We start from the raw sequence: 17,345 nt of genomic DNA, 5'->3' as shown, positions 1-17,345 counted from the left end.
TATTTGTAACTTTTCCGGGTCGTTTTATCCAGCCCCAAACTGATGTGCAAAGGCTTGGATCCACCAGAAGGTTTCTGTGGATGGAAGGAATTGCCATCCGTGCACTGCGACTTCCCTGCCTCCTCCCTCTGCAGCCCAGAATGCCCCCCATAATGCTACTCTTTGGGTCATGGGACACCCAGGAACAGCATGGAGGGGAGAACTGGAGGTCTGCTGGGGGAGGGGAAAATTGGCAGGCATTCCCTGACTCCCTTGTGCATTTTGACTATCCAGTTGTCAAGAGCTGGACAACCCTCAGTTTTCCACTTTGCTGCAAATACTACTCTTACTGCAGTTAACATGTGTCTAAGCAATTCATGCATTGTTCTATCAGCATTCATTGGTAGAATTCCTAGCTGAAATTTCTAGTTTTGTTGTTGAGAAGTAAGAATCCTCCTGGAGGGTATTTGGGAGGGTGTCAGACAAGGATGTACGTTATCTCCCTATCTATTCATTCTGTATGCAGAATATGTAAGGAAAGCCAGATTAGATTTAGATGGACAGGGAAAATTGGTGGAAGAAAATTTTAAAAATTAAAACTGCAGATGATGCTGCATTACTGACTGGAAACAGGGAAGTCTTGAAATGGCTACTGATGAAGGTTGATGCAGAAAGTGCCAAAGTGGGATCACTGTAAGTCCAAAGTGACTTGATGGCACTTAGCACGTGCACACACATGGTGTGTGTGAATGTGTGTGTGTGTGGGGGGGGGTGTCCTGGCACATGGTAGGCACAGCAGTAAGCAAAGGATGCCTTGTTCTTCCCAAAAAGTATTGCTGGTTTTGCACTCAGCCTTTGTGGAATGCAGGTTTCTGGGAAGCTGGAGAAAACAGAGAGACGGCAGGTACCACCATGATCTTAAGAATGAGTTTAGGAGGACGGTGGCTCAGTGGTAGAGCATCTGCTTGGGAAGCAGAAGGTCCCAGGTTCAATCCCCGGCATCTCCAAAAAAGGGTCCAGACAAATAGATGTAAAAAACCTCAGCTTGAGACCCTGGGAGCCGCTGCCAGTCTGAGAAGACAATACTGACTTTAGGGAGGGACAGTGGCTCAGTGGTAGAGCATCTGCTTGGGAAGCAGAAGGTCCCAGGTTCAATCCCCGGCATCTCCAAAAAAAGGGTCAAGGCAAAGAGGTGTGAAAAACCTCAGCTTGAGACCCTGGGAGCCGCTGCCAGTCTGAGAAGACAATACTGACTTTAGGGAGGGACAGTGGCTCAGTGGTAGAGCATCTGCTTGGGAAGCAGAAGGTTCCAGGTTCAATCCCCGGCATCTCCAAAAAAAAGGGTCAAGGCAAAGAGGTGTGAAAAACCTCAGCCTGAGACCCTGGGAGCCGCTGCCAGTCTGAGAAGACAATACTGACTTTAGGGAGGGACAGTGGCTCAGTGGTAGAGCATCTGCTTGGGAAGCAGAAGGTTCCAGGTTCAATCCCCGGCATCTCCAAAAAAAAGGGTCAAGGCAAAGAGGTGTGAAAAACCTCAGCTTGAGACCCTGGGAGCCTCTGCCAGTCTGAGAAGACAATACTGACTTTAGGGAGGGACAGTGGCTCAGTGGTAGAGCATCTGCTTGGGAAGCAGAAGGTTCCAGGTTCAGTCCCCGGCATCTCCAACTCAAAAGGGTCCAGGCAAATAGGTGTGAAAAACCTCAGCTTGAGACCCTGGAGAGCCACTGCCAGTCTGAGAAGACAATACTGACTTTAGGGAGGGACAGTGGCTCAGTGGTAGAGCATCTGCTTGAGAAGCAGAAGGTCCCAGGTTCAATCCCTGGCATCTCTAAAAAAGGGTCCAGGCAAAGATGTGTAAAAAACCTCAGCTTGAGACCCTGGAGAGCTGCTGCCAGTCTGAGAAGACAATACTGACTTCGATGGACCGAGGGTCTGACTCAGTAGAAGGCAGCTTCGTATGTCCATATGTTTATGCACAATCTACTTTTGAGCCAAGAGGATTGGCCTGATTGTTGTAAGACATGTTTGCATTGCATGAAAAGTTGCTTAATGAATGACTGAAGACAGCTGGATTAGTTTCCTTTTCTGACAAAAACAGCTGTTAGAAAACACTGCTGAGAGTCCAAGAAACACTGGAGGGCACTCTCAAAGTCTCCCAATTGATATCTCTTCTTCCACCATGCCCCCCCCCCACCCGGTTTGTCTTTTGTCTTCCCCTGAACTGCAGTTGATTCTGTTCCCAACCATAAGAAGCCCTATTGGCCCTCAGAAGGCATCGCAGCAAGTGATGAGGAGGAGCCAGGCGCCAAGCAGAAGCTCAAGGTGGAGACCAAGGTGAATGTGGAACTCCATCAGGAAGACCAAGGAAACCACAGCAGCGAGGTCCTGCCTGACAGAGAAAATGAGGGGCAGCAGAAGGAGAACAAGCCACTCGCCCAGCAGAACAACCAGCAGCCAGAACAAAGGAAGGGTAACAAGAAGTTGCATAACAATTTAAAAAAAAGGGGGAGAGTCACCAAGTTCAGCTCTTGGGAGACCTTCATGCAAGACCTGTGTGTGTGTGTGAGAGAGAGACTAGAAGTGTACTTTTGATACAGAAGTATGGCAGAAAGTGTGACCCCCCTCAAAACCATGCTGCCTTCACCATGAATCATTCCTGACACAGATTTAGGTACACCAGCATGTCAGGGCACTAACAATTTATCACCTATCTCAATCACCTTTTTATTTGTATCCCGCCCTCCCCGCCGAAGCAGGCTCAGGGCGGCTAACAACAAAATTCAATATACATTGTACAGTACAACATTTTAAACTACAATTAATTAAAATCTATTAAAAGTCTAAAAACAATAAAATTAATATTTTGTGCTATTACCTAGATGGCGAACTTACTTAGCAGTTCTAATCAGTGAAGGCCATTCCAAACAAGATGGTCTTGCAGGCCCTGCGGAACTGTTCAAAGTTCCGCAGAGCCCGCATTTCTTCTGGAAGTTGATTCCATAATTGTGGAGCCATAACAGAGAAAGCCCGGGTGCGGGTACTTTGACGTTTTACCTCTTTTGGCCCGGGGATAGTCAGCAGGTTCTTCCCTGCTGACCTCAGTGCTCTCTGGGGTTCATGTGGGGAGAGACCATCCCTAAGGTAGGCAGGTCCTCGGCCATATAGGGCTTTAAAGGTAATGACCAGCACTTTGTAACGAATCCGGTAAATAACTGGTAGCCAGTGCAGTTCACGCAGCCCCGGCTGTATGTGCTCCCACTTTGGGAGCCCCAGCAGCAATCTAGCAATCTATTTTAACACTACTAGCTTTTCCCTTTAATCATCTCCCATTAATAGTTATACAGCCCTGACCCCTTTCTAAACGTTGAGTCTCCTCTCCTCCCTCTTTCCCAGAGACATCTTTAGACAGAGCAGCGCAGTTCTCTTTGTTATCGACTCCTTACCCAACTACTGTACAGGATTGTTGGAGTCAGGGAACCTGATACTTCTTCCCTTATTTGCTGCCACTAACAATGTTTCCTCTAAGTTCCACTGTGTTATGAGCAAAAAATTCTACCTTGTGAGAGAGAAAAGCTCGTAGTGTTAAAATTGTGAGCAGTGTTCCCTCTAAGTTGAGTTCGTGTGAGTTAGCTCACAGGTATTTAGCTTCCAGCTCACACATTTTTGTCTTAGCTCAAGAAAAATGGCCTCAGGGAAAACTAATTTATGCAGCAACCAAAACACTCACATGCAACTTTAATGTCAGTGGCTCACAAAAATAAAAATTTTGCTCACAAGACTCCACAATTTAGGAGGGAGCATTGGTTGTGAGCGAGTCTACATTTGATTATTGCATAAATTAGCGGTTTGGAAGATTATTTCCATAATCTTGTAAAAATCTCAGAATGAATTCTTTTAAACTATATTTAAACTATATTTTAAAAATAAATGTTGTAAGAGCCAATTTGGTGTAGTGGTTAAGTGCGCGGACTCTTATCTGGGAGAGCCGGGTTTGATTCCCTACTCCTCCACTTGCACCTGTTGGAATGGCCTTGGGTCAGCCAGAGCTCTGGCAGAAGTTGTCCTTGAAAGGGCAGCTGCTGTGAGAGCCCTCTCCAGCCCCACCCACCTCACAGGGTGTCTGTTGTGGGGGGAGAAGATATAGGAGACTGTGAGCCGCTCTGAGTCTTTGATTCAGAGAGAAGGGCGGGGTATAAATCTGCAGTCGTCTTCTTCTTCTTCTAAGAGAAAACAGAATCAAGCCAAATTCATTACAGAAAATGTTGTTCTCTATGGGTAAGGTTGCCAGGTCCTACCTGGTTGCTGGCAGGACATAGATCTTGTGTACGAAGGCATCACCCAGAAGTGCCATCATCGCTCTGGGCACATTGCGCAGGGACACATGTAGCATTTGGGTAAAAACTCTATGGTGCCATAGAGTTTTTACCCAAATGCTAGAGCATCACCCATGTGACAGACTCAGCATGATGACATCACTTCTGGGAGACATCATTGCGCTGGGTACAGAACCAGGGGAACCCCTGCCCACAGTGGGAGACTGGGAACCCTATCTATGGGGGTTGGCCAGGCCTCCAGAGAGCAGGTCTACCCTCCACTTTCTACTACATTGGTAGACCTGGCCTCCAGAGTATAGGTCTTTCCCAGTCCAGTCCATTTAATTGCGAGACCTGGCCTCAGATTCACCCTGCACTGAACCTTAGGAATTTACCAGCACTAGGGGGGAGGGGACTCTTGCAGTCTACTTTGGGATTTTTTTTTATTAGTGAGCTATGACAAATTGACATGTCAAGTATGACCGAGGTGGAACAATCACTGTCAGAACCCTGCCTAACCTAACAAACAGGAAGTTGCTTAAATATTATCAACCTGCCCAAACTACTTATTTATTCATATCCCACTTTTACTCTGACTCAAGGCAGCTTACAAATCATACTGAAAAGCATAATAGAGGTGTGCAAAAAAAAAAAATTGATCATTTTCCTGCTCCATTATAGCCAGTGGGGACTGTGGCAAACTGAGCTTGTGTCAGCTGGCGGGCCCAGGCTCTGCCTACCCCTTCTGGGATTCTGACCTGAAGGGGCCATTTCACTCCACTGCCTCAGGGTATTGCTGCCGCCACTGTCCCTGTCTTGGGCTCTGGTTAGGTGGGACAGCCTCCTAACCTCCCTTTGGTGTCATTAGGAACCCAACTCAGGGCTCCCCAGGGATCTTTGGGGCTCTCTTGGAGAGTTGGCTACTGTCCATTTTACCACTTTTCTCTTCCCTACAGATTCCCTGACCCACTCCTAGTGTTTCTAAGTGGTTGGGGGAACTATGTGGTACAGAGGGACTTCACTCCTTCAACAATCAAAGGATTTATTTAAAACTCACAAGTATATACAGGCATATCAGAAGCTAACGGAAGAAATAAAACAACATAGACAAAAACGCTTCATTTCTCTCCCTACTCTAAACTCATATCCTATCTAGGTGGTATATACAACAATAGGAGATTCACAGAAAACAAGGTATAAACAATGAAAACACGACTGTGAATAAATTAACTAATCAATATCTGTCACATTTATGCAAAACTAGAATTTTTTTTACACGATGTAAAATTGGATGCACGTTACAATATATCATTCAAAATGTCCACAAAGTTGTCAAATTCTAATATCCACAGCTCACTAGTAGGGGCAAATGGACTTCTCTCGAGTAAACAGCATCTTCATTTGTGCTCACGTATTTCAAAGATAGTTGAAATTATTGCGGTACCTCTGAAGTCACAATAACTCACTATAATTGACAAATAGCTTCACAGTTCATTTCCAGATTACTTTCTGTATGGAATTAAAGTTCTGGTGTGGTGACAGAATGCTTTTCTCACAAATTTATTGGACTCCTTCTCCACCTCTGATGAAAGCCCATTTCCGATCTCTTCTTCGGAGAGGGGTCTAGGGAGTCCTTAAACTTTGAGCTTTGTTGTATCTACATTTCAGCAAAAAACTTCCTAAATATCTAAAACACAGAACTATAACAGTTTTTAAATCAACTGCATAAGAAAGATACTCACCATCAGGGCTTTTTTTTGTAGAAAAGCCCAGCAGGAACTCATTTGCATATTAGCCCACACACCCCTGACATCACCATTGTTCCACATAGGACTTTTTGTAGAAAAAGCCCAGCAGGAACTTGTTTGCATATTAGGCCACACCCCCTAACACCAGGCCAGCCGGAACTGCATTCCTGTGTGTTCCTGCTCAAAAGCCCTGCTCATCATACAAATCAATACACGTCACATTTATACAAGCACAAATCAATAGAAGCGTAGCATCTCAATCAGTTCAGCTTGATGTGCCTTTTTGCTTTCTGTGGACCATCTAATTTGCTACAGCTGTTGTAATATTTAAAGAACCATGCAAGGTAGAATTGCCTAAGGAAAGTCAATATAAAACTAAACAATAAATGTTTTATAAGAAGCTAGAATAGCCTATGCAGTTATTTCAGTCTACTGGAGACAAGGACTTTATATGAAAAATCCAATACATCTCTTCCCTTTTTTTATATCCTGAATACAGTTCGATTGCCCTTTGTATTTATGAACAACCATATACCATGTCATCAATAGAATGGTTTTAATCCAGATAATGAGAATCCATAGGTGGTGTGCAGGGCAGGTATCTTACTTTGCTACTCTAGGGTAAGTTGGTCAAACATATTCCCCCAAATAGTCACCAATCTCTGGCCCAGGAGCAGGGTTGTACCTGCGTCTGTCTGGCAAGCTCCAACCAACACTTGATTGGTTTCCCACTCCAAAACTCAATAATATAAACATTAGTTCCCACGCAGGAACTGACTCTCCCTCCTGCAGCATTCTGGGGCAGATCTCTAACTTTTATGGATTTCCGGTCCTCTCTAGGGAGTTGTCACAGATGATTCATTGAAGACAGGAGGGGAGGGGGAATGAGGAGGAAATTAAGCCAAGGACTACCTAAAGTATGATAGTCTCCTCCCATCCAACCCACAGACAGTTAAACCCACACACAAGATGGTTTTTCTCCACAGGAACCATGATAGTCAATGGGCTCCATAGGCTATAATGGAGAACCAATCTAGGGGTCCCTGAGGCTCAAGGGGACTGTTTTTTGAGGTAGAGACACCAAATTTGCAGCATAGCTGCCTCTCCTTAAAAAGAAAAAGTTTCAAAAAGATTGGGCCAGGGGGTCTAATTCTATGGGCCCCAGAAGGAGGTGCCCTCATCCTCCATTGTTTCCAATGCAGGGAAAAAATTATAGTGACATGGAAGCAAAAATTCCTGAGCAGCCATCTAAAATTTTGTGTGCCAGCACCCCATAGTGCAGCTTAGTATGTAGTTAATTAACTTCACCACCCCTGGCTATCAAGGTTGACGCGTCTGTGATATTTCCCCTGAAATGCTGGACATCCGATCAACACGATATAAACAGAAAAAAACAGAGTTAATTTTTTATTTGCCGCTTCAGCAGCATGGAATGACTCAAACACCACACTATATCGTTCCTAATATTTGAACATCATCCCAGCAGTTGTAAATTACAACATATTAGTTCTCAGAAGTCCACTGTATATCGGACTCAGAATCCTCCTTTTCAGACTGACGGCTCTCCCACTTCTTTCTGTCTTCAGCTGCCCGCCTTCCCCAACATTCCATTAGCTCCTGTTGGCTGCCTCTGGGAAACATGGAAATGGATCTGTCTGTCGCAGGAACTGTGACAGCTACAGCTCCCTGTTGAATGTAAAGTTTGCTTTTGCCTGATGTCTGATTAGTCTTCAAAGCACTTAGCAGAGGGGCTTTGTTGGATCCCCAGGAGTGCAGGTGCCTTAAACTTTTCTCTTATCCCTCAAACCTCGTTACCTATCATTTGTACTCCAGAGTGGAGAAGGGTCAAGCTTGGGTCTTAATGTCATTCCTGTTTAGTCCACTTTTCCAGTAGCTGAAATAGTATCCTGGTAAGGATCAGTCATCTCTGCTGAGCACCACAGAAATTATAGAGCTGAACTTGTTTGGTTTCTTATTTCAAGCCTCGCAGTCCATGAAGGATAGCCTCGTTAGCGAATATGGATTTTAGTGCTTAAAAGCAAATCTCAGCTCTTTCTTTTTCTTTCCACTTCAGGTATACTGAAAAATAAAGTCACCTACCCTCCACCATTAGTTGACAAAAACATGAAGAATCGTCTACGGGAAAAACTGTCCGATTATAATCAAACTAGTCTCTCCTCTAAAACTACTACTATTGGGACAAACAATGGAGTTCGCTGCACATCAGATTCTGGGGTCACGATCAAAAATCCAAGACGGGATCAGCCTCCCGAGCAAATGAATGGGTTGGCCATGAGTGTCCATGTGGGGACAGTAACAGCAGAGACCTCCGATTCTGAGTGAGTGCCACCTAGCTGCCCCGCTCGGGTTCTAATATTGCTGTTCTTTCCTAGTTTGCACAGACTTCGCATTTTTAAAATTCTCTTCTAGAGAAAGAGAATTGCTGCTCAAAAAAATGCCATTATTCCACATCTTCGCTACAGCTCTGACCTCACTTTGTTGCAGTTCACCTGTGCAAGTTTTAAACCATTACTGAAAAAAATCCTAATTAAAAGAGGGAAGCATGTAAGGTGCACGTGCTGGCAGGGAAGAACGACAAGAAGTAGGAGAGTGGTAACTGAGGAGGCTGGCTTTCATCATGGTTCATTTTTATTTTAAAGATCCACGGGGCCTGCTCCATGGACTAAATCTAGTTTAAGCCAATCATCCCAAACATATATAAGGATAGCTTATTATCAAGCCCTGATCATAACTTACTGGTAGCCTTTATTAGTTTGATTCCACACATGCTTCCAAAACTCCCTCTAAGCTGTGGAGTCTTGTGAGCAAAAACTCTACTTCATGAGCCACTGACACCAAAGTCGTGAGCCGCTGCACAAACCAGTCCGCTCTGGGGCCACACCACCTGAGCTAAGACGAAAATGTGTGAGCCAGAGGCTAAAAAATTGTGAACTAGCTCACACTAACTCAGCTTAGAGGAAACACTGGCTTTCACTCATGTGTGGGTGGAACACAACATGCCCCTCCTTTCTTGGGGAGCTGCCACAAGACATTGTGCTCAATATGAGCTTGGCTCATGGAGCATCCGGGGCTTTCCTCCTTTGCTCTGAATTAATGGGGAAACAGTGTAGGGGCTATAAGCGGCGTCTCAATGTGAAGCCTCTACCCACAGCCAATCTGTGGAGGAGGTAGAGTTTAGGGCCACTTTCAAAATGGGAGCAATAAACTCCAGCATCCGCTCTTTAACAGGACTTTTTTTTACTTTAAAAACTGAGCTGTGACTCAGCTGTTCTGGATGGGGTGGCCGTGCTGCAGGGAGGCCTGGCAAGATTCTTGTCCAATCATTGCTTTTCCTCTGAGGTGACAAGTGGAAAGGGGTGGTTCTTTCCATCGTGTGGATGCAGCTCAAAGTTACAAAGTTAGCCAACAATAATTTATCTGCATTTTTTGTGTACTGGTTTTTTGGGGAAGGAGGAGGATTTGGAAAAGTTTGAAATACATTCTGAATATAATGTAAAAATTCCATATGCCCCCTTGTGCAGCTTAAGTTAATCATAAGCAAGGACTTAATCACATACAGATAGGGCGGGGAGTTTAAAATAATCCCTGCCACAACCTCGATACAGTTCACAACCCATCCAGAGGATGGCTAAAAACATTTGGAGAGCCATTTTGCAAGTATCGAACACATCTAGTTCAGGGTTTCCCAAACTTTTCCCCCCCATGGCCCGGTTATTTTTACACTTCTCCTTCGTGGCCCACTAAAATTTGGGGGGTGGAGCCTGGAGACATTGGGGATGGAGCCGGGAGACAGGGAATGATGTACAAACAAGCCTAAAACTCTTGCAATACTTTGTTAAGGAAAGGTAGGAGAACAGTGGGATTTTGCAATGCAATTTTAAAAATAAAACATCAAGAAAAAGCACAAGGATCACACAGCAGAAAACTAAAACACAAAATGCTCTCAGCCTGGGAAAAATGAAACGGCAGGGCATTTCAAGCTATACTCCCCCCCCCCGCCCCTGGTCTACTCTGATTAGCAATCGGAAGGAAGGAAAGAAGGAAGGAGACAGGGGAAAAGACAGAAAGAGAGAGAGAGAAGGAAGAAAGAAAGAAAGAAAGAAAGAGAGAGAGAAAGAAAGAAAGAAAGAAAGAAAGAAAGAAAGAAAGAAAGAAAGAAAGAAAGAAAGAAAGAAAGAAAGAAAGAAAGAAAGAAAGAAAGAAAGAAAGACATGAAATGGCAGGGCAGTTCAAGCTTCTTTCCCCACACACACACACACCATTCCACTCTACTCAGATTAGCAATGGCAAGGAAGGAAAGAGGGAGGGGGGAGACAAGATAAAAGACTGACTGAGAGAAATAGAGAGATGAAGGGGAATGGGAAATAAAGCAAATAGGGAAAAAGAAAGACTGATAGAATGCATGAATGAGTATGGGAGTGGGAAGAAAAGAGAAAGGAAATAGGAAGGAAGGGAATGGCAGGAGTGAAAGAAAGGAGGGACAAAAGGAAGGAAGGAAGAAAAAGAAAAGAAAAGAAAAAAATGGAAAGAAACGGAATGGAAGCAACTCACCTTTTAAACTGCTGATTCTCGCGGCGCAGCTGACTCTCATCACGCAAGCACGGCTGGGTCCCCTGACCTCCGCTGGCCAGGGGGAAGTCAGACCTAGTTTGCCCCCCCTCCTCCCTCCCTTCCCCACCGCAGGTCAATTTCAGGCTGCGTAAAGGCACCCTCCCCGCCAGTCACCTGATCGACAGGGAAAACCGCACTGAGCACTCACTCAGCACCAGGACAGGCCAGCAGCAGTTTGAATGAACCTCGTCGTGAAAGGGCACTGTGGCTGCTCCCTCCTCCATACTTCCTGAATGGAGGCTTACACAGCCTGAAATTGACCTGCAGTGGGGAAGGGAGGGAGGAGAAGGCACGGAGGGGGCACAAAGCCGTGGGGAGAGGTGTGGGGGGCCTGATGCTGTGGGGGGCATCGATGGGAGGCCCCGCGATCTGGCATCGAGGCCCGTGTGGCCCGTTGCAGGGTCGCAACCCTCCCTTTGGGAAATGCCAATCTAATTGAACCTAAGAAGTAGTCAGTAATGGCTCAGTTAAGGCCAACTGCTACCCTTAGGATTTAGTTATGACTAACTTTTAACTGGCTTGGGGCCAAAATCCTTTTCTCTATTCCAGCCAGACATTGAACAATCATTTCAGTCCTTGAATGCCAATTTTATTCACGATCCATTGGTACTTCTCAGCACTGTAGTGACCTTTACACTGCAACAAAGATGAGCCTCTTTGTAGAAAGCTTTCTCTGTAAAAGCATGGCTGTTTCCCTGCATGAACGTGTACTAAAATGACCAAGACAGTTTTGCTTGTAATTTTCAGCACCTAACCCTCAGTTGCATGATTCCTTCTTCTCGTGAACAGAGGCAGTAACGAAACTTCAATTTGAATCATCAGGAATTCATGACAACTATTGCACCTTGGAACTACTTTGCTGTGATGCTGCTTGTTTGGGACTTCTCAATTTCAACATATTTGTTGCCGCATCGTGAGGATACCAAGGATGTTGCATCTGGGGCAAGTTTCACATCGTGGCATACTTCAGCGCTCCTTGTTTTCTAGGAGAACTGTGACAGATTGACTTAGAGCACACTCAAGTGCCTGCCTGCGTAAGTGGTGCCAAAACACACAGACAATGATGGGGACGCACTACAGGAGAAAAAGCAAACAGAGCCATAGCTATGCTGCAAGGGCTGAGGAGTGGGCCAGTCCGTACCAATGAGTGTCTTGTTCCTAGTGTCCCCTCAGAAAGCCGTACCAATGAGTGACTTGTTCCTAGCATCCCATCAGAAAGCCGTACCAATGAGTGACTTGTTCCTAGCGTCCCATCAGAAAGCCCCACCATTCTCCCATTAGAAAGATACACTGAGGTCTTGTTCAGATGACACCAGGATCAGTGAACTCAGGAGAAAGGAGTTATCACATCAAGTGCCCTTTTAATTCCTTTGCCAGCTTCTGCGCCGATTTGTGGCGGACACTGTCTTAAGCTACCATCATTTTTAATATAAATATATATGTAAATATATATATGTATATATATAGCGCTGTAGATAATTTTATATATTTTGTATGGTGATTCTAAAAAAGTAAGATTTTTGTATTGTACATTTCACATATATGCCGATTTTCTTAAATTTGATAGCAAGAGAGCAATTGTGAAAGAGCACTGGTATTTTTATATTAAAAAAAATAGCACAAGTGTACTTGAACTTGGAATTTGAGAAAAAAGAGAAGAAACAAAAGGCATAATCAATATCTGCCTGAAGCCCAACCAAGTGGTAGAGAGGGCAATCTTAAGCAGAGCTGACACCCTCTAAGACCAGTGAAGTCAATAGACTTTGACGGGTTTCACTCCGCTTAGCAAGTTGTTTTAGAAAAACCTGCTGTGTGACTTTGAGAACTGACATTCATAAGCAGATTTGGTCTGGAATAGGTTTTGGGTTTTTTTAAACTCCTCAGTACAAGCAGCCAAACAAAAATCTATCCCACTCTTCATCTGCATATAGATACTTTCCTTGTGCTGTGGAGTTCACATCCTGTCTACTTGGGTTTTGAAATTATTCTTAGTATAAATTATATTTTACAACAGCATTTAATTTTTGGAGTTAAGTTTGTGTAACTATGCATGTTGGTCACCCACTAGCTTTCGCCTTAATCTTCCCTGACAACCAGAATGTCTTTCTTTCTTTCTTTCTTTCTTTCTTTCTTTCTTTCTTTCTTTCTTTCTTTCTTTCTTTCTTTCTTTCTTTCTTTCTTTCTTTCTTTCTTTCTTTCTTTCTTTCTTTCTTTCTTTCTTTCTTTCCTTCCTTCCTTCCTTCCTTCCTTCCTTCCTTCCTTCCTTCCTTCCTTCCTTTCTTTCTTTCTTTCTTTCTTCCTTTCTTCCTTTCTTCCTTCCTTCCTTTCTTTCTTTCCAGAGTAAAAAAAAAGTTTAAGGATACTTCAATTCCTCAGTGGTTTAGCAGCCATTTACAGACAGTGTTCAATTAAATGAAATCTTTCTTTTGAAAGGCAAACAAAAATTTGAGCCAGATAGCTGGCAACATCCTCTCTTTCTGGACTATTTACAATGGAGGCTTGGGAAATGTAAATATTTACTTCTGCAAAGGATGCCTTTTGGTTTGACTGAGTCCTTCACTTTCTGGGCACAGTCCACCAGGAATTTCATCTATGCAAAGTCCTTTGACATGAACCAAAGTTACGCTGTGGAACATATAAATAACAAATTCTGCAAGATGTGAGCTAGGAAGACTCTGCTTCAAATTTTTCCTAGCTATAAGGTCATTGGGCAAGCCATTATCATTTTAGATGTTGTGCCTTCTCTTCTCCACATGCCCCTAGTAACCAAATCTGCAATATGAGGATCAGGTTGCTGGCCTAGCTTGTACTGTTGGTCTACATATTGCAGAGAAAGGCACCAGGGAAGGAGCCTCTATCAGTGGGGCAGATCTGCTGCATAATGTTGACTACCTGCTTTTGAGAAAGCCCTTCTCAAGTCAAGACTTTCCACCCCCAGCTGAATTGCAGTGAAAGAGACAACTTGACTGTTCAGGACAGAAGAAGAAAAGTGCTTTGATCCCACTGCTTGTATCGAAATAAGTGGAGATAGTAGGGTTGCCAACTCCAATTCAAGAAATATCTGGGGACTTTGGGGGTGGAGCCAGGAGACATTAGGGGTGGAGCCAAGATCAAGGCTGTGATAAGCATAATTGAACTCCAAAGGGAGTTCTGGCCATCACATTTAAAGGGACGGCACACCTTTTCAATGCCTTCCTTCCATAGGAAATAATGAAGGATAGGGGCACTTTCTTTCGGGGCTCATAGAATTGGACCCCCTGGTCCAATCTTTTTGAAACTTGGAGGGTATTTTGGGGAGAGGCACTAGATGCTATACTGAAAATTTGGTGCCTCTGCCCCATAAAACAGCCCCCCCAGAGCCCCAGATACTCACAGATCAATTCTCCATGATTTTCTATGGGAATAAATCTCCCTAGGGAATAACAGAGTTCCCAGCAGACATTTCCCTCCCTTCCCCCCCCCCCCACTTTCTGATGACCCTGAAGCGGGGGGAGGGCCTCCAAACCGGGGGATCCCCTGCCCCCACCTGGGGATTGGCAACCCTAGGAGATAGGAAGCTGTCCTGCTTTTTCCTGTGAGTAGTTCAAAGTGGGCTACAGGATCCCTTTTCCCTCTTAAGCTCTAAAGTCCAACTATAAACAACTCCGTTGAAACATCACCATTTTTTGTGAGGAACCTCAACACTCTTCTGTGGAAATAGTTCCAGAATAGAAGTCGTTTCAGCTAATTGCAACAAAAATAAACAGAAATCTTTGTCTAGAGCCAGAGATTACCCTTCCCCCTCCCCCACCAAAGAAGCTGAGAGTTTTCACAGGACTTACAAATTGGAATGATGATAGAGGATTCCAGCAAGTTCCTAAAGATAGTTTTGCAGAACCTTCACTAAAGTTCAGTGTTTGGTGTAAAAACAGCCAACTCTGGCCTGTTGATTCCATTCTCCTGTTCTGGAGCTACGTGCAAGAGAAATTCCCAATAGATCATGTACTTCTGCTTCTGAAACACTGTTTGTGATCAGTCCTTTCCAGCATATACTTAGTTGAAATGACAACATTACTGTCTCTTCCATTTGATGTATTAGGGAAGGGCACAAACTGGGAAAATGCGGTTTGGTTCGTAGCTGAACCATGACCTGAACCAGGATTTCTGTTTATGAATAGAACCGGTTTGTAGGCCCACAAACCCCATTCAAAGGGACCACAATCTCTTTCAACGTTTGTAGAAAGCTTGAAAAAACGGTTGAGCGACAGGAAGCAGGTCGTTTTGGTCTTTAAAGTTCTGAGGGACTGCAGAAGAAGCTCAAAAAACGACTGTTTCATGATGAATTCTGCTTCCCTGTCCTTTATGTGAGAGCCAAACGGACGTGTAACTGCAGCCGCAGCTCCAGTCATGGGGGATTGTTTCAGTACTTGAAAAAGCATGGGAGAGAAACAAGATCGCCTGGTACTGCTGTAGTAGTTAAGATAATCTTAAATCGCTAAATTTTCTTCTAAAATGTGTAGTTTGGCTCAGAGAATAAGCAGGTTCAGACCAAACGTGATTGAGTTTCTGCAGCAAATAAAACCTGTAAGTTTCCTTGCTTAGACTGCAGAGGTTTATAAATGTTGTCAAGCAGGGTGGCTTGATGCAAATTAAGCCGATTTCAATTGTGATTTAAGTAAAGGGGCCAGTTTAAATCTCTGATACAAATCACATTTCAGCTAATTCATATAATTACAAATTACACAGACATACTTTTTGCTTGCTACAACCATTCATACTTATCTGTTGGCAACTAAATACAGTAAAGTTTTTGTATTACACTCAGGAGTATAATCTGAAACCTCTGGCCAGCCAGTGCCTTTTTTGCGCTACGGAATTTGCTGAGGATGAAATTGTGAAATTAGGGGGGGGGGGGGCGTTGTTTGCTTCTCTCTATACACGCCCATTGGTTGTTAAGCAAAACCACCATCCTGAAGACTAAAGTGCCCCAAACTTCCCAAAGCAGTGACTGGTGCAATTACAGTATATGGAAAATCTTGTGGATTTGTTCAGTCTATTCATAGTTTGTACAGTAATAAATGCAGTATTACAACCTTTTGCATCATATTTATATTGATTCTCAGAAGTCAGATATTCTTACCTTTGATTCCATAATTTTCACAGCAAATGAAGCTTGAACTCAGCGAGCATGATCCAGTCAAAAGTCACATTTATTTCCATTACAGTGTTGCACTTGTACCTACATTATTGCCTGGGAGGTCAGTAGAACTTAAATGTGTTTCTCTTTGGGCACAATCCAACCAATAAACTCAACATGAAGAAATTACTTGCAGATGTCATTGTAAACTTTTTTTTAAAACATTGAAATTTAATATAATTGATTTTTAACAAATTCAAATATTTTTAACAGTTTAAAAGATCATAATTTTTTTTATTGGAAAGCCTTTGAGAGAAAGAGTCTGCCCCTTTTTTAAGAAAATTGCTTTCATGTGGTGTGAAATATTGATGTGAAAATGTCTTGAATGTGTAATTATCTACCTATCACACTTAGCTGTGTCAAATGCTGTTGCAGCTGTTTTACATTTGTGTATATTTTGCCTCAGTGAGATGTAATTTTTGCTCAGAACTGTTACTGCAAGAGCATCAGCTGTGCTAACCACAGAAGGAGAAAAAGAATCTATTTTTTTGCAATTTTTTAAAAAAATGTGTGGCAGAATAGACACTGGAGGATTGTTTTTTAACAAACATGTATTTATTAATATGCAGAACACTGGAACCGAAGCACAGAGGAGAGGAGATTTTAACAATAAATTAAGGTTTTGAATTTGTATTTCTGCTCTGACTGTTTATTTCCAAAAAGGGATGATGTCTGGGATAAACACTATTATTTCTCAATCAGGTCTGCCTGCTTTGAGCAAGTGTCCTTTTGTGACTGTGGTGGGAGAGGGCAGACAGACATGGCATGTGGAGAAGCTGAGGCTGGCAGCTCTTGTTGTGCCTTGCCACCTGCATTACAGCCTGGTGCTATGCCATGCTAGGGGGCATGGCTGGCCATAGCAGATCTGCAAGAGGGAGGTTTCCCTCAGGTCCACCACAACATTATTAAGGGAGCCTGGCCTCTCCACTTTGGATGAACATTAGTATTTATTCTTAGCAATTGTCTCTAATGCAAGACATGTTGCACAAATCCTTTGTTCTCCACCCTGACTCCTCCCCAGAGTATCGAAACTCAATTGATACCAAACATTAAGCCCATCATGGCCCATCCTGACAAACATTAAGAGTAATCTTCACCTATTGTCTTTAGCTGGGAACTCATTCAGGTACCTAGGAAAGACACATCAGTGACCATTAAGAGCCATTATAGCAAACCTTATGTAAACGGAGTCCAAAGTCCACTACCTCATGGACGCAAAGGCACCATATATAGTTTGTAGCCCTGTTACTCTCTGTAATTGGTTCTCTTGGGCATGTCATGCTGGTCGGAGAGCCAGTTTGGTGTAGTGGTTAAGTGTGCGGACTCTTATCTGGGAGAACCGGGTTTGATTCCCCACTCCTCCACTTGCATCTGCTAGCATGGCCTTGGGTCAGCCATAGCTCTGGCAGAGGTTGTCCTTGAAAGGGCAGCTGCTGTGAGAGCCCTCTCCAGCCCTCACAGGGTGTCTGTTGTGGGGGAGGAAGGTAAAGGAGATTG

General features: G+C 43.8%; 1 protein-coding gene and 1 non-coding gene across 2 annotated transcripts in view; both read left to right on the top strand.

Annotated features, from left to right (window-relative positions):
* Nucleotides 1-11,740, top strand: part of CELSR1 (cadherin EGF LAG seven-pass G-type receptor 1) — a 314,186-nt gene extending 302,446 nt beyond the window's left edge. The window contains exons 33-35 of the mRNA XM_060246078.1: nt 2,207-2,449; nt 8,115-8,379; nt 11,462-11,740. Coding sequence (XP_060102061.1) covers nt 2,207-2,449; nt 8,115-8,379; nt 11,462-11,486 — 533 coding nt within the window. The 3' untranslated portion in view covers nt 11,487-11,740. The remainder of the gene's footprint in view (nt 1-2,206; nt 2,450-8,114; nt 8,380-11,461) is intronic.
* TRNAL-GAG (transfer RNA leucine (anticodon GAG)) lies at nt 1,732-1,812 on the top strand. The gene has a single exon. It is a non-coding gene; the product is annotated as a tRNA-Leu (tRNA).
* Nucleotides 11,741-17,345: the final 5,605 nt, after the last annotated feature.

Source organism: Heteronotia binoei, chromosome 8 (genome assembly GCF_032191835.1).
Source record: "Heteronotia binoei isolate CCM8104 ecotype False Entrance Well chromosome 8, APGP_CSIRO_Hbin_v1, whole genome shotgun sequence".
Classification (NCBI taxonomy): Eukaryota; Metazoa; Chordata; class Lepidosauria; order Squamata; family Gekkonidae; genus Heteronotia; species Heteronotia binoei.
Note: the sequence above shows the minus strand (reverse complement) of the source record. Positions and strands in the feature narration are given on the sequence as shown.